The sequence below is a fragment of the Anser anser genome, assembly GCF_964211835.1.
Source record: "Anser anser genome assembly, chromosome: 2".
Taxonomy (NCBI): domain Eukaryota; kingdom Metazoa; phylum Chordata; class Aves; order Anseriformes; family Anatidae; genus Anser; species Anser anser.
In genome coordinates, this window is record NC_139721.1 from 143580374 (window position 1) to 143607682 (window position 27309).

The 27309-nt window shown below is 43.3% G+C and overlaps 1 protein-coding gene across 3 annotated transcripts in view; it reads left to right on the forward strand.

The window, feature by feature from the left end:
- The first annotated feature begins 1237 nt into the window (after positions 1–1237).
- Positions 1238–27309, forward strand: part of SPAG6 (sperm associated antigen 6) — a 39359-nt gene continuing 13287 nt past the window's right edge. Inside the window, exons 1-6 of one of the 3 annotated variants that reach the window (XM_083826212.1) lie at positions 1238–1376; positions 1494–1589; positions 12194–12360; positions 17616–17799; positions 24569–24774; positions 25666–25839. In XM_083826212.1, the coding sequence (XP_083682338.1) occupies positions 1352–1376; positions 1494–1589; positions 12194–12360; positions 17616–17799; positions 24569–24774; positions 25666–25839 (852 nt within the window). In that variant the 5' untranslated portion in view covers positions 1238–1351. Of the gene's footprint in view, positions 1377–1493; positions 1590–6703; positions 6819–11964; positions 12087–12193; positions 12361–17615; positions 17800–24568; positions 24775–25665; positions 25840–27309 lie in introns of those variants that run through there. The other 2 variants (XM_083826213.1, XM_083826214.1) reach the window with 2 other exon arrangements.

Below are 27309 nucleotides of genomic sequence, written 5' to 3' on the forward strand. Positions count from 1 at the left end.
GCCGAGGTGGGCATTCCCGCAAGCAGCGCCTGTGCCCGGCGGAGGGCTCCCCCCGCGGGGTCGGGCGGTGCCCACGCGTGTCCCCGAGGCCCCCAGGGTCCCGCAGGCTCCTCGGCGTGGGTGGGCGCGGGGATCGAGCCCTTCCCGTCCCGCAGCCCCCCCGCACAGCCCGACGAGCAGCCCACGGGGGTGGGGGGTGCGGGGGCTGCGCGGCCCCACGCGGGGCCCCGAATCACGCGTGGGCCGGAGCGGCAGCGGGGATCCCCCGGGGAACCGCAGCGGCGGCGGGGGGGGGGGGAATAAAAAAGAAAGGGGGACGGAGGGACCCCGCAAGGAGCGCGGAGGGGCGGCGGGGAGCTGCGCAGCGCGGCGGTGCCCCCTCCTTTCAGCCCCTTTTTTACTTTTTTGTTCCCCGGGGGGGGCGTCTCGGGGCAGCAGGAGGGAGATGGGGTCCCACGGGGGGCTGCCCTTCCCCATCCTCATCCTGTCCCGTCTGATCCCACACTGACCCTGTCCCCATCCCATCCCCATCTCATCCGTTCCATCCCCATCCTACCCCCGTCCCCATCCCCATCCCATCCCCACCCTCATCCCATCCCATACCCATTCCATCCCCATCCCCATCCCCATCCCAATCCTATCCCTATCCCAAACCCTATCCCCATCCCATTCCTATCCCTATCCCACTCTCATCCTATCCCCATCCCGAACCTTATCCCATCCCCATCCCATCCCCATCCCAAACCCTATCCCACCCCATCCCCGTCCCCATCCCACCCTATCCCCATCCCATTCCTGTTCCCACCCCCATCCTATCCCCATCCCAAACCCTATCCCACCCCCACCCCCATCCCATCCCGTCCCCGACCCCATCCTATCCCCATGCCATCCCAAACCCTACCCCATCCCCATCCCATCTCAACCCATCCCCATCCCATCTCCGTCCCCACCCCATCCCAAACCCCATCCCACCCCACCCCACCCCATCCCCATCCTATCCCCGTCCCCATCCCGCCCTCATCCCACTCCTACCCCTATCCCACCCCCATCCCCATCCCATCCCACTCCTATCCCAAACCCTATCCCACCCCCATCCCATCCCACCCCCATCCGATCCCCATCCCATCCCCATCCCCCTCCCACCCCACCCCAAACCCTACCCCGCCCCCCCACGGGGCTCCCTCCTCTCTCAGCCCCCCCCCCCCGCCAGGAGCGGAGCGGGGCGGGGCGGGCGCGCTGACGTCACGGGCGGCGGCGAGGCCACGCCCCCTCCCTCTGCCGCGCGGCTTCCGCCCGGTTGCCATGGAGACGGGTACACAGCGCGGCCCTGCGCGGCCGCGGGGCCTCCGCCATGAGCCAGCGGCAGGTGCTGCAAGGTACGGCCGGGACGGGACGGGACGGGGCCGGGACCGGGGGGCCGGGACCGGGGCGGCGGGGGACGGACGGACGGGGACCCGGCCCCCAGCCGCTCACCCGCCGCTGTCCCCCCGCAGTGTTCGAGCAGTACCAGCGCGCCCGGACGCAGTTCGTGCAGGCGGTGGCCGAGCTGTCCGCCAGGCCGCAGAACGCCGAGACCCTGAGGAGCGCAGGTACGTGGGGGGCCGTGACGGGCCGTGAGGGGCTGACCCCCGGGATCCGTCCCCGAGCGCCCCGCCGGAGCCCCGGGCGCGCCCGCTGCCCGCAGCCCCGCTTCTCCTCCGGCTCGGGGCACGGGCTGCGGCCCCCCAGGTTCCCCTTTACTCCGAGGGAAGGCTCCCGGCGCGACCTTCGGAGGAGTTTCCGTGGTGTTTTACGCGCCGCGCTGCCGGTGAAGCCGGCGCCGGCTCGCGGAGGCCGGCGTGCCCCAGAAGCAGCTGTTTCCGTGCCGCCTCTGGAAGTCGTTCGACAGTTCCTCGGTGCTTCTTGGCGGCGGGTCGGCTCGGCTCGGCAGGGGACTGGCTTCTGCCACACCGCCCGAACCGAGCTGGGGGTGCTGAGGGAGCGCTGGGAGCGGCTGTGCCCTGCTGCTGCCGTCGGGCAGCCCCGCAACGCCCGCCCCAGGTTCCTGAGCTTGAGCGGGGACAAAGAAGCGCTCCGAACTTAATTACCTGGAAGGCAGCAGGGCAGAGCGCTGTAAATCTGTAGTCGCTTTACCATATGGTACGCACGAATTGATTGTGTTTTGCTTCGTCCCGATTTTGTTTTCAGTGCTTGTTCCCCGGATCTTGTAAAGCTCTCAGTGCAGCCTGGGATACAGTGGGGACAAACAAACAAAAAAAAGAAAAGCAATCGCGTAAATGCTTTCAGGTTTCGGTTGTTGTGATTGCAGCTCTCTGGTAAAATAGTTCTGCTGAAAATCGCTCGCTTGCATCCTTGTTAAGGAAGCGTTTGCTTGGATTATGTGAGTGACACGCTGACGCCAGGCCTTTTGTATTGCCTTGCGGTGCTTCCCGGTTTTGTTGTAATCTTTCAGTGAGATAATGCCACTGCTTTAATTTATACAAATTATCTGCATTTACCAAAGCGACATCTTGGCCGTAGGAACAGATTGCGTCTTATTTGTAAGAAGAGGTCCCTCTGTGGCCATTTACAGTTCTGGGTTTTGTCTGTTTGCAGACAGAGATCCCATTCAGGCATGGTTCTTACAGTTCGGTGTTTTAAAAACTGCAGAAAACTTCTATTTTAAGAAAGCAATCAAAGTGTCAAGCTAATTTTACTTACATTGTATTTCATGATCTTAAAATAATTGTCTGATGTAGTCTGGTGCGTAGCTTTTCTTTAGAACCGATTTGTTGCTCGTGTAGAGGGAATAAGCAGTTGGAGGCCTGAAACCGTTCCGTGCCCAGCCAGTGTTGGTCTGAGAGTTCACTTTACAAGGATCAGGCTCTGGGGTCACGATGTGGAAAGGTGCCTTTGTGAGCCAAGAAGGATGGCAAGCAGCATTCTGGTGCTGAGCTGCTTCTCTATGGGTTTTGAATAGATTTTCAGATGGTAGAAAAGAGGGGAAAGTCTGCAAATGTAGTGTTTCCTATTGCAATTTATTCGAGTGGCTGAGGCCCACAAATATTTTACCTTGTTCCCCCAATCTTAGCTTTTAAACTTATTTATGATGATATAATTAAAATAATAACTGTTAGTTTTGACCTTTTCAGGATGTGCTAGAAACAGGTTTCAAAACCTCCCTCTAAATGAAGCGTGATTAAGTGCTTTAAAAATGACTAACACAAATATTTAGAGGCATTGCTATGTCTAGCAGGATAACTGGCATGCATTTTGTGGTCTTGGTCCAGCGAGCTCTGTAGCAGTGGCTTGAGAAGGAAAGATGTCTGTCTACACATGCACCTCTGTATAAATCCATACATAATAGGACTGGGGGGCTGATTTTGTATTCTGGCAAAGAAAGTTAATTATTCCTTAGGGAGATGGCGGTTTTAAGAAGATGCAGAAAGTCTTTGCCTGCTGTCATTTTCCATTAGCTTCAGGAGTCAGGGGCGCTTGGCGGGGTTCTCCTGTTGGATCTCAAAGGCTGTTGGGGTTCGGTCTTTTCCCAGCTGAAGCAGAAGGCAAGATTGCACTGACTCGAATTTGAACCAAATTAAGCCCTCAAAATGTGCTGAAATGTATTCTTGTGAAATCGGCCTTGGTTTATATTCTCGGGTATCCAAAGTTCAGGCTGGTGACTGTGAAATACCAGTGCCCAAGGAATAAAGCATTTGGTTCCATTTGAGAAGTAGTTTTGGTAAATGCTAAGTATCTTATAAAAACTAAGTAGTAGTTTGAGATCATCTTGTTCTGCTCAGAGATTTCTTTGGACATGAAGCTAATATTGTGCAAGATGGAAGCGTGTTTAAAAAACAGCTCGCACTGCACTGCAAGCCCAGCTTTCGTGGCGTTACAGCAGGCACGGTGCTGTTGTTGCAGGTGAGGAGGTGGCAGCAGGAGACTGCAGCATCAGAGGGAGCAAGTGGCCAGGGTCGGGGTGAAAGTTTCTTCTACTGGTTTGGCAGTTGAGAAATGTTACGGTACCATTCCTGTGGTGTGCCCTCTGTGTAATCTGCGGGGGATGCCAGTGGGGAGGGAGCCAAGTGGAAAACCACCTCTTTCCAGTGCCTCTCTCTTCTGAGGCTGCTCTGTCTAACCAAGCTCTGGAGCTGCCTTTGCACTCAAACCCCAGAGGTGGCTGTAACCAGGGAACCGCAAGCTGGCCCTGGGCTCCCTGGCACATTTCCAACGCACTGGCTCTGCGTGTACAAGAATGTCCAGGGGGTTTTGTTCCTGGGAGCTCAGCGGCTTTCTTGTGACGGGGAAATGCAAGGAATGATCAGAGAAATTCCTTTTTCAGGACTCATTCCTGTTTGTTTTCCAACAGCTCTCGGTTCGTGCTGCTATGGTTTTGTTAAGGTTGTTCCTTATGATTAAATACCACTATGAATAATGACTGCAAGATTTTTCTTTTGAATGCTTAATTAACGGATACGTGGAAAAAAAAATCCCAAACTCCTAAACCTCTTCTGTTTGGTAAATGTAAGCTCGGAACAACGACAGATGCTTCATTCATCAAATCTCATTTCTGGAGGACACCTGACTGATGGGAGAAGCTGCTATGACAGTAACAGCTGTAAACATATTCTTTAGAAGCAAATCTATCCCTCTGGCAGCTACAGCTCATGATGTTTGGTACTGTTATGCGTCATCAAGCCCCGTATCCTCTACTAGAAACCAACTGTTTTTACTTACAACAGCAGGTGAGCTTGAGCCCTCTTGCACTGAGATTCAGGCAGCATTTTTTTTTTTTTTTTAAAGAAAATTTAGGAGAAAATCTGAGCTGGTTCTGGTATGTTTCTGCAACTGGTAGTCACTGAGGGTCTGCGTCTGCTTCCTTCATCTGTCTTGGGAAGTGCAGCACTCTGTAAATCGCCCCTTAGAAGTAGATACTTTTTTTTTTAGGCATTTATGATTCAGTATTAATAAATGCATCGAAATAAGACTTGCATGACTTCTGGATATTCATTTTTTGTGTTCTCCCATAGTAAGAATTAAATATTTATTTATTCATTTTTGTGTTACAGCTGGTGGTGACGGGGTCATTGCTTTTAATGTTTGTGTTTAAGGATGCGATTGGGATTAAGAAACAGTTTTAGTTCAGCCACTTTGAGTTCGACTCTAAAGGTAGTTCGAAGTCAGCCTTTCTTGGGGCTGATCACACTCCTCAGCATAACAGCTGTGGAAGGAATAGAGAGAAGCAGGTTTGGGATATGGACAAAGAAACTAGAAGCCGTGTGGTCTAGCAGCCTGGGTGTTGTTGTCCCGGGACTGCGTGTGCTGGCATCCTGCACACCTGTGAGTGCTTCTCGTTTCTGCCAGGGTTTTGTTTTAATGCCTTGAGCAGATTTCTTCCAGTTTTCTGTTCCTTGGCCTTACCTACTTGCTGGCCAGTCTTCAGAGCTCAGCGAGCCAAGTTCCAGAATGTCAGTGTGAGGGAGGACACCGTCTCAAACCCTTGTGGCACGGCAGGCTTCCTTCTTCGTGGTCTTGTCCCTTTGCAGCTGAAGGGCAATGCCGTGCAGGTTAGTTCTTGCCCAGCCCCAGAGCTCCTCCACTGGTCCCAGGTTTTAAGTGCTGTGTTCCCCAAGCCTCGGAGTTGTTTTAGGAGTCTTTATTTTTACAAAAATGCTGTTCAGATATACTTCCCTCATCCAATTACATGGAGTCTTTTTGCCTGTACTTCTTTCAACTTCTAGTGTATATATTTGAACAGTGGGTTTTTCAAGAATATGAAGGTATCTGCCCTGAGAGCACAGTGCCTTGTAAAAAGCCTGCTGGGAGGATGGCATGTACAGGAGGTTGGCTGCCAAGTTAGCTGTGCGCAGAAGGGCCGCTCCCTTACAGCAGCTGTGTTCCTGCCCTGCCTGGATCTCACAAGTGGACGTGCACGGGTAGGCTCCAGTGCCCTCACGCAGCCAGCTCCAACGTTTGGGCTTAAGCACCCTCTGCTGCGAAGGATGGACTTATCCTCCTTGTTGTAATTTTTGGGTAAAAGCTTCTTGAGCTTTAGCGAGAGGAGAAGCGGATGGGGAAATAGAAGCACGCAGCGTGGGGAGGAAGGCAGGCGGCTAGCTTTGGGGTTGTAACGGGCCAAGTGAGGAGAGTGGCGTTCCCCAAAGCCTGGCGGTGGGGTTGTGCCTGGTGAGGGAAAGTACCAGAGAGATGACAAAAGAGGAGAAAGTAAACGTATCCGAGGCTGGAGGACTGCCTTTTGCTGTAAGTCAGTCAACTAAAAGCTCAACTGCTGCGGGATTCCCCCCCCACCTCTGCCTCCTGGCCTGTTCAGAGGAGACTTGCAGGTAGGAAATTCAGAGGTAGAATTTGTTGGCAGCTTCTGCACGGATGGCAATTAAGAAGCAGCAGCTCCTTGCGACCGCCTTGGTTTTGGTGTGGCCATGAAGAGCTGTGTGGTGACCACTTACTAGCTCTTTGAGCAGTATTTTCAGCAACTCAGCCCTCTTGAAACAGGATTAGTTCTGGTCCATCAATGCCGGAACAGCCAAATTGGCTTTTAAGGAGGGGAGACTTACTGCTGCTTGTTTCTTCAGAGTTCTGCAGCCCTGCTGCTGCACCCAGCCTGCGTCACGTTCCACACCATCTGGCAACTGCTTGACGAATTACTTGGTTACCCGGAGTCTCTGTTACCGAACTGTATTTGTGTTCCCTTTGATATCTGAAGGACTGCGGTTGTGTTGTGCAAAGACGGGTCCTTTCTCAGGGCGAGTCATGCTGGAGGAGTTGGTACTTGAGATGTGCGTCGTGCATGGGCCATGGAAGGGACTGTGCCAAGATGAGTGAGTATGAAAGCTCTTTCTCACCGTTCTGGGAAGCTTTGTTTCAAGTCCCTGACTTAAACCTCACTATTTCTAGGAAGGGACTGTTGAAGGTAGGGTGCTGGGGTGAGACAGAAATAAGCTTGCATTTCATTTCCTTGTCGAATCATCTGAATTGGATGGGCATCAGGAGTCCTGAAAAATCAAGGTGATACAACGAGTGTAGGAGCATTAGTGTTAGATCAGAGGCTGTTCGCGGTATAACAGCTGGCGTACAGAAATAAGAGGACAACATTGTATTTGATCCAAAGATAAGAGTATGTCAGGAGACAATAGTAGTGTAGAATTATGTTTTTTCATGTTTGCATTTAAAAATGGCAATACTGTTTTGAGGAAGGAGAGTGGGGTAGAGGCGGCCATCTTCAGGTGCAAAAATTGAGAGAATTTGAAACCCAGAGTGATGTTACTCTGACTTGTTCCATGTTTCTGAAGTCCCTAACTTCAAGTTTCATGCGGGCTTTGCAGGAGGTAGGGAAAGAGAGTAGGTGGATTCTGCCTGACTTTTCTGCCTGACTTTCAGGTGGTTTTTCCCCCCCACAAAAAAGCCAAAATAACCAAATGAAGTCTGCTATTTCCAGAGCGATGACTGTTTGTTTGGCTACAGAAACTTGGAATGAAAAAACTTGGGATCTGCCGCTGCCTCGAGCATGCCTTTTTTTTTTTTTTTTTTTTTGTGTCTCCTCCAGAGAGGCGGCAGCAGTGCTTGCTTGCTAAAAGAAAGTGCATCAGGCCTGGGCACAACAGCTCCACTTGAGAAGTGTGCTAAGGGTGATTCAGCTGCTAAGTGTGTCATTCTTTGAAACAATTCTGAGTGGGAAACTGAGGATAGAAAGGGGAATCGGTCCTTGCCTGAGGTCAGTCAAGGTTGTGTGATGCAAGAGAGAATATTTGGCAGTAATTCTTTGTTACCCTGTTTCTGAGTTGCTTGTGGGAACCCTTCCAAAACAGATCTAGTCTAATGGTCTAAATGCCTTATTTTGTAGTTTACTTTGTGTTGCTGCCTTTGAATTAGACTTAATGAATTTCCTACCTCTGTCACAAGAGGCTCGTTTAGAAGATGGCCAAAGAGTTCTCCTAAAATTTTGGGCAGCAATATGCTGCTATCCCTGCTCTGTATGGCCCTACATCAGAGGAAGCTGTTGGATGTTTCTTACCTATGTTACCTGAAAATGCTGACAGGAATGATGGCTTGGACTTCTTTGGAGAAGAAAGTTAGACTTTGCTCTAGACCAGGCAGTCAAAAGAAAGGAAGAGGTTGACTAGAGGAGCTCACCAAATGCAGCGGCTGTCTCAGGTGAGAGCAGCTGGTTGGGCCCGGGGCAGGAAGGCTTCCTTCTGTCGGGCACGTTGGTTCTTTCCAGCGCTGTCTTCAAAAGTTGTAGAAGGAAAGGTCGTCTTTGCTTTCCTGTAGGTGTTTAAATGGAGACCACATCTCTTGGAATTAGCACTTCTTCGAAGTGCTGTTGGGAGAAATACTCTTTACTGAGGATGTAAATATGAAAATGAAATAAATGGAAATCATGAATAAAATGAAAACTTCTCAAGCAGTCTGTCTTGCTGCGGAGTCAGATTGAGATGATGGATATCATCATGATGCAGAGAAAGGAATTGGTTGCAGAGAATGTGAGAAGTGGAGGTAGAAGCTTTTAATTATGTTCAATGCACAGGCATAATCTAGGTCTATATGATTCTCTAAATTCTCAGTCAATTTGATGTCAACATATGGCTTGTACAGCAACAAGAATTGATTTTTCTTTGTCTTGTTCCACCAAAGCTCCTGTCATGACGATTATTTGTTCACTGTCTTTTCTTTCATTCAGACATCACTTTGGGAAAATATGTTCTCCTTGAGAATCAGTACAGTTTCTATTTCTTTCTAAATCTTTTTCATCCGTTCACTGTTCTATCAGCCTTGCTTTAGCATTTTATGTCTTTTCTTCCAGCAGTAACTCCCGTTTCACTTTTCATCTCTTCCCTCACCTTCAGTTGCATCAGCTAAAATAGTTTGTCGTCTTAAATGTCATCATCAAGCTTTACGTGCTTTGTACCACAATGAAACGATCAGTGCTGGTCATGGTGAGGCGACGCTGCTTGGAAGCGTTTTCAGGCTCAAGGCTTTTTAGCATGTTCTAAAAGCAAAGTCTGAATCAGCTCCTCTTGAAAATACAAATCGAAGAAATCTCCTATTTGGGACAACTCAAAGCTCATGTACATGTAAACTTTCCTGCGTGTGGTTTTGCATTTTGCAGTGCCTAGGTATGCCATGCAGGCTAGAAACACGTCATGTCATCCGGAGCTAGCTCATGGGTTCCCCTGCTGTACATTCATTCCGGTCTGTTTAAATTTCACTGACTTTTGAGACTGCCTTGGTGTGCCACCTTGGCTTTTTTAGGGGCAGAACACTCACTACATGCTGAGGTGTCCCTTCTTTCCCAACCACTTTTAACAGTCTCTTTTTTTTTTTTTTTAAATCAAGCTTTATTGATATCAAAAAGTAAATCTTGTTTTTGTATCATCTCACCTTAAGGGTTCAAATGTAATATAAATGCAAATGTCAGTACAAGTGTCCGAACTGGGGGCATTCCAGTAAAGCAGGAACAGCGCAAAGAGCTGGAACAGCATGAGGTCCCGCAGGAATTTCAGCAGGTGTTTGACCATGCAGCTCATGTTAGAGGGAAGGACAAGAAAATGCTTTCCTGTACAGGACACAGGTGACTTTTAGAAGATTAACTCACTGTAGATGATATATGGTGTTGGTGCTAATTTGCACGCCTTTCTGTTTTTTTTTTCATTTTTAATTTGTCCTACGAGGTTCTTAGTCCATTTTAATATGAAGTATAGCTTTCTATTGAGACCTTACCTGCCATTTGGAAGAGTTTGTGAGAAGATACCAGCACAACGACCACGTCCTTAAATAGTGCTTCCTGCCAAGTGCTGAATGAAATCACACTGGAGGAGCTACCTTCGTCTACTGCTGCCCAGGAGGCCTCTTTCAGCTCCCCTGGCTTTGACAGGAATGTGAGCAGGCACCAGTGATACCACAGACCTATTTCCGTAGTCTCTATGTGTACATGTTCAATTAATCACAGCAGGACTATTTTTGGTGTTCTTGTAGTATTATTAAGACATCACAATTTCATTTCCCTTTTCTTGTGTGTCCCCATAAGACCTGTGGTGTTTTGTCTTGTGAACATCCTGGGAGGCTGCACCCACCATGGCTGGGCAGCTTCTGGTTGCGGTGCTGATCTTCCCAGAACAAACTCATCAAGGGTCAGCGTGGCCTCCATGGTTACTTGTCTCTCCTGTCCTCCCTACCTCTTTTTTAGAGCCAGCAGTGGATTCTTAGGTTTTCTTCGTGCTGGGAGTAATTTGGTTATAACTTAACATGAATGTTCCCTGTGAGAATTGCCCTGCTGCTCAATTACTTTTTTGGGTCTTTTTTTAGGGTGCTCTTCTGTACAGAAGTTTGCTCTGGGTATACCTTATTTAATAACTTCCATCCTTTAGACTATTCCTTGCTCTACACCCCTCGGTTTTTCCCCGTCTTGGTGTGTCAGTTCAACATCTTAGAGTCATCTGCCATTAGGCAGTGATCCTACTGTTGTGGGATTGTTGCACCAAAAGATCTTTGTTTGGCCCTCGAGAAGGGAAGTCTTGCTTTCTTCCATGCTCAGCCAGCTACATCTTTATCTGACGGAAACAAATGTAGTGGAAAGAGCAAAGAACGGAGGCAGCTGATATGGAGATTTTTAATTGTGGCTCTGGTGTTGGTGTCCTGGTGTAGCACTTTCACAGCCCCAGAGAACATTGCTTTCTGGTTAACTGTGAAGCTCAGAAGTATGAATTCATGCAGCTGGCTGTTAGAGGGACCCTGCTTTTACAGAACTGCAATACAAGCAATGTTCCCTTTATCATTTGTCACCTTACAAATGATAATCTTTATGTAACCACATGTATCTTGCTTATATCCCTACTAAGAGTCTTGGTTTAACTGTAGGAATAACTTCATGTACGAAGTGCTCATCTTTGGTCATCCTTGTTGCTTTCTGTTCAACCTTTTCCAGTTCTCCTCTAGGGAAGGGAATTAAATGCAGAATGGATTTATGCAGTAGCATAGTGATGGGCTCTGTTTTGGTATCTCTTCATTTCTATATAATACTGAATACCCTATGTACTTCTGTATGTATATATATACCTTTTTTTTTTTTCTTGCTACCGAGCAGTGAGCCAATATCTCCATGGATCTGTCTGTTCTAGCAGTGACATCTTTCTCCTGAGCGGTAGCGATCTGTTTGTATGTATGGGACATTGGGGTTGGCTTTCCCATATGAGTTTGATTTAACTTGGCGTTTTATTGTCCAGTCATCCGGTCCCTAGTATCATAGTTTTCCTCATTGCTACTACCTTGAATAGCTTTGGTTTACCAGCGTACATTCTCACCTCCCTGTTCATGCCCTCTCCCAGATCACAGAGGAGCACTGAAAGGCACACGTCCCCGCACTGACTCCTGCAGGACCTGCACTGTGACCTCCTCCCTCCTATTGCAGGAATGGAAAGTTTACTGCTGCCATTTCCTATTTTTAGTCAAATGTTTATTCATGTAAGCACTTTCTTGGGCTATGACTGCTAACACATTGCTGCTTACCTCACCTATAATTTCAACAGAATGTGTAGATACTGGAATATGCCCTTAGAGAATGGACTTCCAGATTCCTTCATATTTCGCTGATACACTGCGGACTGCAGTAAAAACACATCATAAATAGTAACGTGATTTAAAAAACAAAAACAAACACCAAACCAACAACCTCTTAACTCTTCTATCTGGAGTCTACTATATTATGGCAATTGGTCCCCAGCTCAGTCATAGCTTGTGTAGATGGAATGTAATTTGGTGTAAGTCGACGTGGGGGTTCTGCTGGCAGGCTGAACGAGTGACATACCAGTGGTAGCTCACCTCCAGGTGGATTTTCCTATGCAGACTTCATTAATACTTGTATTTTATATATATTTGAATGTACCTTATTTTCCTGTGCATATTTTAACATGTATTTTATTTATGTTTGAATATACCTTATTTCTACGTGTAAATCTTTTTATATTTCAGAGGAGTTTTGTACCTATGAAAAACGGGCAGAAACATTGCTATGCATCAGCAGTGCTATCCAAGTGCCAACTTCATTTCAGTGGAACACCTGAATTTCCTACAAGTTCTTTTTACCTGGAAGAGTAATTTAATAGTTTTTTTATGAATAAAGTTTAGTTAAAGCTTAGAATAAATGTTTAGAAGACAATCTGCTTACCGAATGGGCTTTTCTCTTCCTGTTGTAACTCAGGTGTAATGTCTTTGCTGAGACCTCTTTTGCTGGATGTGGTCCCAACTATTCAACAGACGGCTGCTTTGGCTCTCGGGAGACTTGCCAATTATAACGATGACCTGGCAGAGGCAGTCGTGAAGGGAGACATTCTTCCACAGCTCGTGTGTTCATTGTCTGAGCAGAATGTAAGGCATCATTGTTTTCTTAAGTAATCATTTTTTTTAACTGTTGCACAGGGAAAGAGAAATCTTTCTGTATCAGCTATCTGCTGTTATTCCTAATATAGCAATAAATGAATGGAAGTCGGAGACAGCATGCATGTTTGAACTCCTGAGAGATCCATGTGTATTGTATACATAAATTTGACTTTAAATAAGTTTGACTTTAAAATATCATCTTACCTCCTAGTGCTTTACGAGATATACACTCACGGCATTGGTATGGTTTTTAAATGTTGAGTGATATTTCATTAAAGGTCCCCCTTCAAAAAGGAGACAATTTGAAAGCTGTAGTGATAATTGACTAGGATTTGTCAATAATACTAAACACTTGTGAAATACATACTAAATATTTCATTATAGAAGTTCAGTTTGTATCTCCAAACACCGCCATTTGGAAATCTGTAGCGTGAGAAATATCAAACCACTGATACAGGAGAACACACTAAAGGTTTTGGTCTTTATCGTTATTAAAAACAAAAAAAAAGTGTAGCAACTATTACAGATCTCACGGTCTCTCTTCCTCTGTTCTTGCCATTTTTCTTCAGTTCTTGCATATATTCCATTTTTTATTCCTAACCTAAATCAATAATAGTAATAAAAATATAGTTTTGTATACAGTTTCTAATGACTGGAAAAAGGAAGAGACAGCTGAGAGTGAAGTGCATTGATACCACAGCCACACTTAAGTTGCAATATTGTTTTGTTAGATTTAGGAGAATTAGGATTTCAATGGAAATATAGTTGGGAAAACTATATATATATATTTCTTTTTTTCAGTCTTTTGAGGAAAATGTAAATGTAAATACTCATTGCATTTTTTTTTTGCATATCTGGTCACTGCCTATACAATTAATCAAAAAAAAATTAAAAAGAGAAACCTTGATGTCAAGATACTGGTATAGTATGGAAAGAAAATTAAGGTCTTAAGTAGACAAATTTATAACCACTTTGGTTAATTTATTTTTATTTTTTTAAGGGAAGGAAGGGAACAGAACTCCTTATCCTCTTTTTTTTTTAATTTGGAAACCACCCCCCTGTTACAATTCAAAGCACTCACTAAATTAGCTTGAGTACCCTGATTTATCTCTTCCATGTTACTGCCAGTGCTGTCCCTACATCTGTGAGATGGCTGTAATTCAGAATCACTTGGGGCAGCAACAAGATTAGTGTGAGGTCATGGAAAGCCTACTATGCCTTGGTGACTGAGGGCAAGTGAAGGAAACTCATTATCCAGTTCATGCAGAGTTTAGCAATGCATGCAGTTTGTACTTCCCATAGGCAAAAAAAAAAAAAAGATACATTTCCATTCCACTCACTCTTTGTGTATCAACATCTATATTTAAGGAGCAGATTCTCTGAGCACACAATAAATACTAATTCTACTGATTTATGGAGAACAGTTACAGGATTACATCCCCGCTCGATGTTTTGTCAATTAAACTGAGCAAAATGGTTTTACAGTATGTTCTAACTGGGCTTGTGAGTACGGTTTGTTTGTAAATAAATGTGTTTTGAATAACAATGGAAACAAATAAGTGTTTTCCTTTGCCAGAAGTGTAATTACTTAACAGAAATAACATACCCATATTTGCACAGACATAGACTGGCGTAAATTATTATAGTTCCGTTGAGTTCACCAGAACTTACGGTAACAAACTAGCTAGGGAATTGTCCACTTGTATCTGTACAGTTTCCCTTAACCTCTGTTCCCCTAAGTGATGTTTAACGTCTTGCTCCTAAATTATGTTCATTGGTATCTGCTTGTAGGCCTTAGAAGTCTGGATTTTTGGCATTAAAGGATTATGTTGGTACTGGTAAACTGAGCAGGACCAGGGCATGCACTTGAACACTGGAAGATGACGGTGCTCCCTAAATGCTAACGTGATGGGGTTTTGGCCAATGCTAACCATCAAACTGCTCGGCAGTGCCTGGATATGGTTTAGGGGGTAGCGCAGGACAGAGACAGTTCTCAGTTGTGTGGATGGGGCCATTGTGCTTTGAGGAAAGAGAAATTTAGGTGTGTGTACCTGTTATGCGATGTTGCTTTCCTTCAGGGCCAAGGAATGGGCATGGGTCCATTTTACTTATACGCAGATACCTGTTGCAGGTAGTCCTCTACTGCCATACCTTAGTGCTTCAGGGTGAGATTTTTCAAAGGTGCTTGGACACCTTGCAAGATGCAAAAAAGCCATTCACCTGGCTCTTTGTTTCTATGAACTTCATTCAAAAGGGATGTGGGGTTTGCACTGTTTTAAGTTCTGGGTACCTTGACAGTAGGAATCCAGCAGTTACCTGCCCAGGCTCCTCGTACAGAGCAGGAGGGAGAAAAGCAGCTTGGAAGGAGATTAAAACCAAGCTGATGGATGGAGAAGGAGCCCTCTAGAGCTAGTCGTGGTGTTGGTATACCAACTGTCAGGCCACAGAGCACACTCTCGGCATGTGGATGTGGCAGTAGGTTATTTGTGTCCCAGTGAATCTTGTGCTCATTGCTGCATGGTGACTTCAAGAGGGAGATGAACTTTCTCCTGGTGCAGTTCATAGAATCATTAAGGCTGGAAAAGACCTCCAAGATCATCTGGTCCAGCCATCCCCCTACCACCAATGTCACCCACTAAACTGTTTCCCTAAGCACCATGTCCAACCTTTCCTTAAACACCCCCAGGGACAGTGATGCCACTACTTCCCTGGGCAACCCGTTCCAGTGCCTGACTGCTCTTTCTGAGAAGAAATGTCTCCTCATTTCCAACCTGAACCTCTCCTGGCACAGCTTAAGGCTGTTCCCTCTAGTCCTATCACTAGTTACCGGTGAGAAGAGGCCGACCCCCAGCTCCCCACACCTTCCTTTCAGGCAGTTGTAGAGAGCAATGAGGTCTCCCCTGAGCCTCCTCTCTCCAGACTAAACAACCCCAGCTCCCTCAGCCGCTCCTCACAGGACTTGTGCTCCAGGCCCTTCACCAGCTTCGTAGCCCTTCTCTGGACACGCTCCAGGGCCTTGATGTCCTTCTCATACTGAGGGGCCCAAAGCTGAACACAGTACTCGAGGTGCGGCCTCAGCAGAGCAGCGTACAGGGGAACAATCACCTCCCTGGTCCTGCTGGCTATACTATTCCTGATATAGGCCAGGATGCTGCTGGCCGCCTTGGCCACCTGGGCACACTGCTGGCTCATGTTCAGGCGAGCATTGACCAGTGCCCCTGGATCCATTTCCTCTGCACAGCTTTCCAGCTGCTCTGCCCCAAGCCTGTAGCACTGCATGGGGTTGTTGTGGCCAAAGTGCAGGACCCAGCATTTAGCTGTGCTGAACCTCATCCCACTGGCCTCTGCCCATTGACCCATCCTGTCCAGGTCCCTCTGCAGGGCCTTCCTACCCTCCGGCAGATCGACACTTCCCCCCCGACTTGGTGTCACCTGCAAACTTACCGAGGGTACACTCAATTCCCTCATCCAAGTCAGCAACAAAGATATTAAAGAGGATGGGCCCCAACACCGACCCCTGGGGAGCGCTACTGGTGACCGGTCACCAGCTGGATTTCACTCCGTTCACCACCCCTCTCTGGGCCCAACCATCCAGCCAGTTTTTAACACAGCAAAGCGTGTACCTGTCCAAGCCATGGGCTGCCAGCTTCTCCAGGGGAATACTGTGGGAGACCATGTCAAAAGCCTTGCTGAAGTCTAGGTAGACTACGTCAACAGGCTTCCCCTCATCCACCAGGCGGGTCACCCAGTCATAGAAGCAGTTGAGGTTGGTCAGGCAGGACTTGCCTTTCATGAATCCACGCTGACTGGGCCTGATCCCCTGGTGGTCCTGCATACATTGCGTGATTGCACTCAAGATGAGCTGTTCCATCACCTTTCCTGGCACTGAGGTCAGGCTGACAGGCCTGTAGCTCCCCAGGTCCTCCTTACGATGCTTCTTATAGATGGGTGGCACGTTAGCAAGTCTCCAGTCATCAGGGATCTCTCCAGATGACCATGACAGCTAATAGATGAGGGAAAGTGGCCCAGCAATCACATCAGCCAACTCCCTCAGCACTCTTGGGTGGATCCCATCTTGCTCCATGGACTTGTGACAGTCCAGGTGGAGCAGCAGGTCTCCGCCTGAACTGTGGGGGGTTTCTTCTGCTCCCCATCCCAGACTTCCAGGTCGGGAGGATGAGTACCCCGAGGATAAGTGGTCTGACTAGTAAAGACAGATGTAAAGAAGGCATTAAGAACCTCAGCCTTTTCCTTATCCTCAGTAGTCAGTTGTTTCTGGCAGGAGTGATTTAACTGGGCTCTGAATTTTCAAACTGAAAGGAGGGGAAGAAATGTAACCTTCAGCTTCCACATCCCGATGATAGCTATGAAACTGTGGAAGGAGACTGTGAAATATGACTTCTGGGGGAATATGCAGTTTACATGGAACCCCATGATGTGTGCAGCATCATACATTATAAAGATGCTCAAAACAAGTACCTGCTCCAGCACTGAGGCAGATGGGTAGAAGGACTGAGACAATTGCTTGGATTTTGCTTGAACTCGTTACAGAGTCACCAAGCTGCTTAGTCCTGTTGAAAGTGAGTCAGTTCTGGACACGTGCGGTAGAACTGCAGCTTGCTGGTCAAAACTGAGTCATCCAGGGCTAGGTGTCTGCTAGGCTGACTTTTTGGGATCTTAGCTATGGATTGAGGCAGTATTTAGGCATTTGGGGATTTGGGTCCTAAACCTTTTTGCTGGATCTTATTCTCTGTGTCTGTTTCCCATTTGTGAATGTAAACAATCTTTTTTCATAGCGATGTTATGAGGGTACAATATACATCACGAATTGTGAAGCCTTGTGAATGTTGCAGATGGGTAGAATTATTTTAGAAGCTTGCCCTACATAACCTATATAAGCTGGCTAAATATGTTAAGAGCTATTGTTTTTGCAGGTCTTATCACTCACTACTCACTTAAATAAACAGACTTATCTAGGCTATTATCTTTTCTCCATATCCTCTTAGCCCTCTCATTTTTTCTGTTTGTTTATACACTTACTGCAAATTTTAGATCATAAGCTGACTCAAAGAAGGACTGTATGTTCATTGTTTGTATGATGTCTGGTGGTCCTGATTTGGATCTGTGTGAGATACTGCTGCAATTAAAAAAGTCTAATTTATGCACATAGGTGCTCTGTTATGCTATAAACTACTTAATTTTATTAAAAGCATTTCTTTTTTTTTTTTTTCTTATTTGTATAGCGTTTTTACAAGAAAGCAGCTGCATTTGTGCTAAGAGCAGTTGGTAAACATTCTCCACAGCTAGCTCAGGCAGTAGTTCAGTGTGGAGCACTGGAAACACTTGCAATTTGCCTGGAAGATTTTGACCCTGGAGTCAAAGAAGCTGCAGCTTGGGCACTCGGGTATATTGCCCGACACAATTCAGGTAACAGGTTACACGTGTGTTATCTTTCATCTCATGTGAGAGTTGTAATAAATTGTATTATTGTGATGTTCATAAATTAGAACAAGATGCTTCTTCTTTACTGTTATAAAATTTTAAATTTGGAATAAAGACCTGCTCTAACGTTAAAAATCTGTCAATGCTACCTTACGTGGGAAGCTGGCATATCTGACATCCACAATGCCCCAGTACGTGAGAGGTGATCTGAGAAGAGATGGATTGGATTTGTGACCATAAAGTAGTGTTCTGCTTTATTCTCCTTTGTGAAGAAATTTCAAAACTTATGCATATTATATAACTGTTACTATGGAACAAAGATTATTTTGCTCACCATTAATTCTTATTTTATATACATAATAGAAGGGAGAAGCCTAGGCAGAACCAAGTTTCATTCATCGGACAGCACTGCCTGCAGGATAAATGTGCTAAATTCATTGCAGTGACTATATATATTATCCTTAGCCAGTAGACCACACTCTTCTTTGAGAGTCAGGAATAGATCCTAGGAATCTGATACTGAGCAGTTCACTGCTGTCTTGCAAGCAGTTATATAACTCACTGGCAGTGTCATGTTCCTATTTAAAAGCTGATCCACGTGGTCAATAATTCTTTTACCAGCTATTTATATAGTTCAAGTAAAAGTTTTGAACTATGAATCAAAGAACTGAGAGAAGAAACTGCTGCATGGAAAGGATGGAAGAAACGGCTTGTGTTCATATTGCTTAAAGTTAAAATAATTGTAGGATAACAACATTAACTTATGTGTTGTTTTGGTTCTAAAAGGTACGTACACTGAATTTGGAAGTTATTCTTTTCTTTCTTTCTTTTTTAATTTTTTTCTTTTTTAATCGGTGTGGAGTGCTGGACTGCAGAAGGTAGGGGAGATTTCCTCTTCCCATTTAGAGAGATGGTTAACTTTCTGGGTCAGACTCCAAAGTTATCAGCATCTCGCAAATGGGCTGCTTTTTATCAGGGAACAAATTCATTCTTGGTGCACCTCTGTGTGCTATGGAGCTTTTATCTTTTGGTTATTGGGCCTGAATCCCTGAAAATAAGTGTTGCTTTCATCTGAAACATATCTTCTTAAGTGTCATTTGGAAGTGTTCCTTTGTATAAATGTATGTAGTCGGAGTGTGTGTCTGTGTTACTCTTAACGTAAACATTTCTGTAGTTTTGTTATGTCAGTAAATCAATATTGACTCACCTCAATTGCCCTTTGTGCTGTTCATTGCATGAATGCTGGCTGATCTTCAGGGTGATCCCGTTCACTCTGTGATGGCATTGTCTGCAAAGATGGAGATGGTGTAGAGGCATTGAATAGAACAAACTTCTTATACATTTTTTTATTCCATAGTTATGAATTACTTATTCACTGACAATGAATTAATGTATGTCCCATGTCAATTTATGCCAGGATTAAGAACAGCATTTTCAGAAATTAGGTTGAAATTGCAAGTGCTACCAACCTCAAGCATAAGGACAAGGACAGATTGTTTGATATAATCAGTTAAAAAAAAATAAAAATTCTCTGCAGCCAACTGGGGGATTTACCTTCCTCTATAACAAAATTGCAAGAAGTCTGTAAAATAATGATTACTGAAAGTAGAGGAGTTATTGACTTGTCAGTGTTAGGTGAAAGGTTGAACTAGATGATCTTAGAGGTCTTTTTCAACCTTAAATGATTCTATGATTCTAAGATCATTCTGTGCATGGTATGGCTCTTATATTGCTACAAGCATTCCTTTGCAAAAGAATATTGTTGGAGATGGGATACAACGATAGATGGACCTGGTCTTACCAACATCTGCTGTTTACTGTTAAGAAACTCTGGATTAGACTCACACGCTTATGTTGATAAAGTTTGGCAGTTATGATTTTCTGTCATTAACTGTGGACACATATTACGGCTTAAACTCTAAAAATAGAGCAGACTGATAAATGGTTTTCCCCACCCACAAGTAGTATTTCAGTTTCATAAATCGTTTCTATTCCCGTGGGGATAACATTAAGATAAGACATTTTTTTTTTTTTTTTTGTTTAACCTCCTGAAAAGACCGTGGAGGAGGGAGGCTTATTTGCCCCTCAGAAAGAATAGTTCCATGATTAGGGCATATGTCTGGGATGTGGGAGATGGATTAAAGTCCTGACCTGTCTTAGGCAGGATGTGAACCTCTGTCTCCCTGAGTGCAAGCAAATGCTCTCAGCATTAGGTGATAACTGCTCTGCTGTGGGAGGGATTCTCAGTTTTTTATCAGAAATTCTAGTCCATGACCTGGTAAAGCTGCTCTCTAGGAACTGCAGTGTATGTTCCCGTGAAAAGATTTTGAGAAATCAGTACTCTTTTCTTCTATGGTGATTTTCTTCCTGGTTGGCAAGTTCCTTTCTATCTTACTATCTATCACTTAAAATACAGTTCTTCTGTAAACAGATGTCTCCAGAAGGCGTGTTAGATTTTAGGTCAAGACAGATATCTCATGAGATTCCAAGACACTAGAAATCCTGCTGGATCAGTTTCCAAAACTTAGCAACGGCTCTTGCAGTTCTGCTTTTTCTTGAAGATCCCCTTGAGCTGAATTTCCGATGCTGATTTTACTCCAAGGTATAGGGATCAGTGTGCTCTATTTTTGCTGTGCTCTAATCTTGCCAGTTGGTATTTCTACTGTATACTTGTGTTTGGAAAGAAGAGAAGTGTTTCAAATACCATCAAAATACTATCAAGTCCATGAAAAGCATGTTGTAAATTTTTACTTATACCATATGCAGTTAGATTGAAAATGCAAGATTCTTCTGTTTGAGAGAAATGCGTATCACTTAACTTTCTATTTGCTTTGCTGACATAAAAGTGTAAGAAACATAATTTATTAATGTTCTCTTACCTGCTGCAGCATTTGGTAAACTGATAGGAAAACAAAACCAAACAACGCTATTTATGCTCAAGCATATTGCTGAGAGAGGAGTTAAATGCATTTTTTGAAGTGCTGTGGTGCCCACAGGATTGCAGGGTAGTTCGCTTGGAAGGGACGTTTGGGAAGGCTCTAGTCAAGCTTGCTGCCTAAAGCAGGGTCAGCTACTAAGTTGCTCGCATCTTCAGTGATGTGCCTTTGGTAGTAATTTTGTTTATATTCCAGGATCTAGGTTTGCCCTGTAGTTTGTGACCACCATCCATCTGATTTGAATTTTTCCCACCATTCTCAGTGGAATCGTCACTGCTGTGGTTGTAATGGTCTGCATAAATCAGTGACCCTGAAGTGCAGCCTTTTGGCTGCTTGTGGACTTACTCTTCCTGTGTGGCCATCACACAATCACATGGTCTTCGGAAAAATGCAGTATTAGTGGTTGTTTTAGTCAAAACCCGTTATTTCCCGTGGCTACACGTGCCACCACAACACGGTCTGTTTGAGAACACTGCTCTACATTGAAACATGCCTTTGTTTCCAAGCAAAGAAGGTTTTGCTGCTGTCTTCCACTATGTGGATATGGCATTTGTACCTGGCTGGTTTGCCTGCCCTGGGGACTACCTTGCATATTCACTTCCTCATATTCATTTCTCTGCCTCATCTTTTTTTAATCCATACTATTATTGCTAGCTTGTTAATGTGAGTATGGATTTTTTTTTTTTTTTCCCCAGATCAATCCTGTAAGACTTTCCATTGATTTCAGAGGGTATGTAGTCAGGAGCTTATTGACTCCTCTTTATTCACTTTCAGCTCTTCCTGATCACATAAGCTCGTGACTAGGCCTCAACTTACTTTGAATTAATTTCTTAGTCCCTGCTGACCACTTTTGTATTAAGACAAATCAGTACAACCCTAGTACCACTTTTAGGTGAAATGGTGACTTCTTAAATTCCAATGTCTTTCTGTATAAGTCTTCCTTATAACCTCCATGTCAGCCTGTCTTCCTGTCTGCCGTATCTTCCTCTGCTAAAATTCTCCTCATAGTTCTGGACAGAAGCAGCTTATCTATGGTGGGTTTTCAGACCAAATTCTCTTGTCTCTGAGTGTATGTGAAATCACAGTTCCTACTTTCCCTCATGTAGGGAGATGTCCAACTTTATCACCATGTAGTTAGATGGGTCTTTTGGTCCATGCTCTAAACTGCAGTTTCAAGCTCTGGGTTTGAGTCCACTTTCTGTGGGTTCAGATGATGTTCATAAATCTTTCTTTTTTTCTTTTTTTTTTTTTTTTCTGATGTCTTTTCCCTTCTTATCAACTCTCGGTCTTGTCTGTAATCTGGTAATGGTGTCCTGGAACATTGTTAAGAAAAGTCTTTTTGTATTTTTGGTGATTCTGTTCCATCTCATTTAATTTCTTTGGCTGAATACTTGTTTTTAAAAGTGTCTGTATTTCTCCTTTAACTCTTTCTCAGCATTCTTTTCTTTTCACATCTCTCTGTGTTCTGTAATTAGATAGCAAAATTTTGTAAATAATAACAGATACATAGTCTGAATTAAAGTTGTTCTACCAAGTGGGAAGGTTAATTAAGATTTGTTTCGAGAGAAATAATTGCAATTATTATACAATCATTACTACTTAGAATCGTAGTTTTGGGCAGAGACTGTGGGGGAGAAGTGATGGGAGGATGCATAATTTCTTTTGTCCTTGCCTCGGCATTCCTGGATTTCTGACAGTCTGTTTACTACTTGACTGTCTTCTGACACATGGTACAGCCCTACATGTGGTAAGTTATTAGCCATGAACCTTATAAACACCAGTGGAAGAACAACCGTTTAATTAACCATGACCAACAGTAACCATCAGTATTTAAATATCAGGCTTCTAACAGCAAGAGCTGATCTAAATTGAATCAGATTTAGTTTGCTCTTTTAAAAGAACTTTTATTTCTACTTTTACATGCCTGGGCATTGCTTTGACCTTAAAGTATTGCTCTTTTCCTCCCTACTTGAACTTCATAATTTCAGCTCATAAGGCATCAAAGAAACACCTTCTTCTAGTACTATCCTGTACCTCTTGGCATTATTTTCATGATATTAGTATCTTCTCAGCAGAGTGTAGACAAATGAGATGGTTGCTCTGAAGTTGCTTCTGAGACATTGGGTCAGTAACTGAGGCATGGTCAGATTAATCAAGACCTTTGGTCGGTAGTTCATGATGTATTTCTCTTGGTCAGTGTCCAGAAGAAATCAAAGAAGGAAGAATTTGAAGAATTTATTTATTTATTTTTAGTGAGAAGCTTTTTTATACCACTTACATTGTTTAGCTTGTTTTCTGGTTTGTTTTTATATGTACTTCAGGTACATTTCATTTCAGTTCTGTAAAATTGCAGATTGACCATTTGGCAAGATTTTGTTCAAATTGTGTGATGTCTATTTGCAGGGTACACACTGCACACTTTCAGCCAAATAGTCATTTGAATGGTTAATTTTTGTATTAGTTTATTTAAAAATCACTGCATTACATATAATTTTTGAAGTAATATTTTTATCCTTTGCTTAAAATTCTATATCATGTAAAATAGCATACAGTGTAAATATTTGAATGATCACATGTATTGGAGTGTGTGACTATAATTCACTAATTGAAAACAAATCTGGTCAGAAAAATTATTTGGATGCTAACAACCTAATGATAACGTGACTTACAGATTTCATGAAAAACTGTATTAGTCTATGTATATTTAATGAAGTATGCTATATTTTTCTTAGTATGAAAATCTCTTTATGGATGGCCTATAAATCAAAAGCTAAGTTAGAGTCTTGAAATACGACAGCTATATGTTGCCATGGTACTGTAAGTCAAGATAAATGTTAAAGATAATAATGGATATGCATAATAAGGTGTAGCAAAACTCAACCAAGACCTAATAGATTATTGAATTCCCCATGATTTTTACTACTTTTCCAACACTATTTTAAAACAGCACAGCTTTGTTATACTATAAATTTTGCTTGTGGTATCCAATAATTCTTATTTTAGGACTGTGATTAATGCTGCATATATGGACAGAGCTAATGAATTTCTAATAGTGTAATTTTTGCTCATGTCAGCTAATCATATGCTCAGCTTTTTTTTTTTGTCTTTTTATTTAAGGTGCAGTTAGTTAAGGATATTGTACTAATCTCAGACACACAATATCCCACTGATGATATTTCTAATTTATCTAATTGTGTGTGATAAAATTTTCATGTCATTGAAGTATAAATTCTGTATTTTCCTGTGTATGGTAGCAAAGCCTAATTTTGATAGGTGAGTTCAGTTTTTCCGGTCTTTTATGTAAGATAAATCTTCTGTGTATGTTTTTTGTATTTCTGGTTTTGGCATTTGATCTATGCTAGTATCTGCTTATCATTTAAAGAGGGTAAAATGCTCCCTAATTAGGTGGTTGGTAAAATTTTGGTACTTTGGCTTTCTGTGTTGTTGTTAGCCATGCATAAAATGCTTTCCTATTGATCAGTGTAGAATAGCCAGGGTTTAAACAGCTGACATCTGCTTACTTTAAAAAAAAAAAAAGGAAAAAAAAAGAAAAAGAAAACAGAATAACAAACCATTTCAGCCTAATCTACCTCAAATGTGTGCATGTAAATGGGGGTCCATCTATTGACCTGCATTCTTTTCAGTTTTGGATTGGTCCACATGGTTTATGAAACCAGGAGGGCTGATTTGAAATGCAGATGTCGAGACAGTGAGCTACACCCTCCCCTTTTTCCTTTGCTGTATCTGTCAGGGTGAAAAATGGCTTGCACAAGGGTCAGTCACCCATACTCACTTAATTACTTTCCTTGGACCTACAGAACTGTCACAAGCTGTGGTGGATGCAGGAGCTGTTCCTCTTTTAGTGCTCTGTATCCAGGAGCCAGAAATTGCTTTGAAAAGGATTGCTGCTTCAACTCTCAGTGATATTTCAAAGCATTCTCCAGAGTTAGCACAGACAGTAGTGGATGCAGGAGCTATCGCTCACTTAGCTCAGATGATCCTGAACCCTGATGCTAAACTGAAGGTACATTTAAAAATTATTTTTTTAATCTCCATTTCACCAGTCATTACTTGATATTGAATCAATGACACTGATGTGCATATTTATTTAGAAAGCTGTCGTTTTGGGTGTTAAAATGTAACTACATAGTGACGGAGTTCTGAACGTGTTCACTGATCTAGCTACTGGATAAAAAAACTGCTGCTCAGTGAGGATCAGCTAAACAAATCTTTAAAGTGAATGGTATTTTTTTGGGGGGAGGGGAAATTATGTATCATCATATGAAGAATGCAATCTGATGTATGACACCCTGTCCTTTTAGTTTAACATTGTCTGACAGATACTTTTAATGCACAGTTCAGTTACAGAAAAGGTTTTGCATGCTTAAGATTATACCATAAAACAGTTAATATTGAATGCATTATTGTATTTTAGAATGTGCTATCCAATGTGAATAGCTCTTGTTGAAGACTTCATCACAAGTTTAACTGAAAAAAGATTTCCTTAATATATTTTTCCTGTTTTACTCTAACAGAAACAACATTAAAAACAGTACTTCAAACATAGATAAAAATTATTTGAGGTCTGACAGACCAAACTTATACAAATAAAAATACTTTCTGTAGATGTCACTGATTTTTAAATTATAGTTTTAAATGGTGTATATTTTTTCTTTTTTATTGCATAGCAGTTTGAATGACATGAAACAAAGAAGAAACTTTTATTCAGGAACCAGCAAATGTTCTCTGCCATTATATTCGTGCATGAATTGATTCAGTGAATTGTAAAATAGCTGTAATTGTTTTCCCTATCTTGCTTTGTTTTCCTTGATGCAATAGATTTTTGTGTGCAGGAGGAGTGTGTGTTGCAGGCTGTTTGTATACTATTGATTTTATAACAATTTTTATTTACTAGCGTCAGGTGCTGTCAGCGCTAAGCCAAATAGCAAAGCATTCAGTGGATCTTGCAGAGTTGGTGGTTGAAGCAGAAATTTTCCCAGTTGTGCTCACATGCCTGAAGGACTCAGATGAATATGTCAAGAAAAATGGTGCAACTTTAATTAGAGAGATAGCAAAGCATACGCCTGAGGTAAAACCTTGAAAATGCAAATGCAAGGTCATATCATTAGATTTTACACTTTAAATAAAATACAGGATTATTCTGTCATTTGCTTTTCGAAAGAGAGGGCAAATGGCTGTTTGGCATATTCATTGGAAAAATATGGAAATGCTTGCTGATATTATGAGATGTGTATTGAATATGAATTGGCTTAAGAAAATTGGGAATCACATAAAGTATACCTGACTATTTCATTCCTTAAGATATCAGCACAAAGAGGCAGTTTTAGGCTGACAGTACTGTCAGCATTAGATATTAAAAATATCATGAGTAAAGCCTCAGAGAAGTCATGATAGCAGCTTACGAATGACAAGAACATGTTGTAACAATAATAGATGGTGTGTGTCCTTCTAAAAAAATCTTTTGGGGTTGCTGGTATCACATTTTAATTATTTTTTCCAATAACAATGAAGTTCAAAAATTCCCGTATTTATTATTAAACTGATAATGATTGCTTATACTAGCTTGTGTTTGTGATCTGAGTGTCACCATTTACATTCTTTTTGCCAATAATAGATACAGGAGGATGGGGAGGTTTAGCAGAGCAAATGCAGAATGAATAGGAAAAACAAACAATTATATTCATTTGTCAGATCATAGAATCAGTTAAAAGGCTCCAAAATATGACTGTGGAATGAAATATAAGGAATGTATTTGTGGAGTGTGCTAGTGCTGAACACAGCCATCATGATACTAACTTAACAATTGAGAATTGTTTTATCATGAATATTGTGCTGCTGTTTCTTCAGCCTGCTTGTGTTGTAGCTGTTGTTTATTAAAGGTTGCAGTCTTGTTTTCCTACATTTCCTACTTTCCCTCTGCACCTCATGACTGATGTAACTTTGCTTTCTCAGAGAATTGAAGAAATTATCTTTATCAAAGGCAGGCACTGGAGTTGGGAGTTAGAGGCCAAACTCACAGGACTCCAGGCTAAGGTAGAAGAGCTGCTAGCACAGGATCCTTCATCCAAGGCCGCTTGGCCGTTCTAGCTGCACTGTAAAGGAGCCATAGGAGGTATCTTAGTGACTCCCAGTGGAAAGTCGCAACTGACGTTTAACTTTAGAAAGCTTTAGAAAGCTCTCTGTATCACTGAGCAACTCTCTTGAAGCAAAACACATTGCAGCAGAGATAGACTGACAAACGTTATTTCTAGAGTTGTCAGCTGTGTCTGTCATGCAAACATTGTGGCTTTTGGATCTCTGCTTTCTATCTGTATAGGCTGTAAAATTCATGTGAAGGCCAGGATATGGGGGTCTTGAAGTGGGGCCTGGGGATCACAGCACCAGGGAGTGCATCTGTGCAGCAGCTCTGTGCATCTAAGTGCACGTGGCTGTGCCCAGACACAGGGCTTGGGCATTGCTGGCTTCAGTTGGCAGTCATGTGAACAGTTTTTCCTAAGTAATAGCTTTAAATTCCATGTAGTTGTTTCATGAATAAACA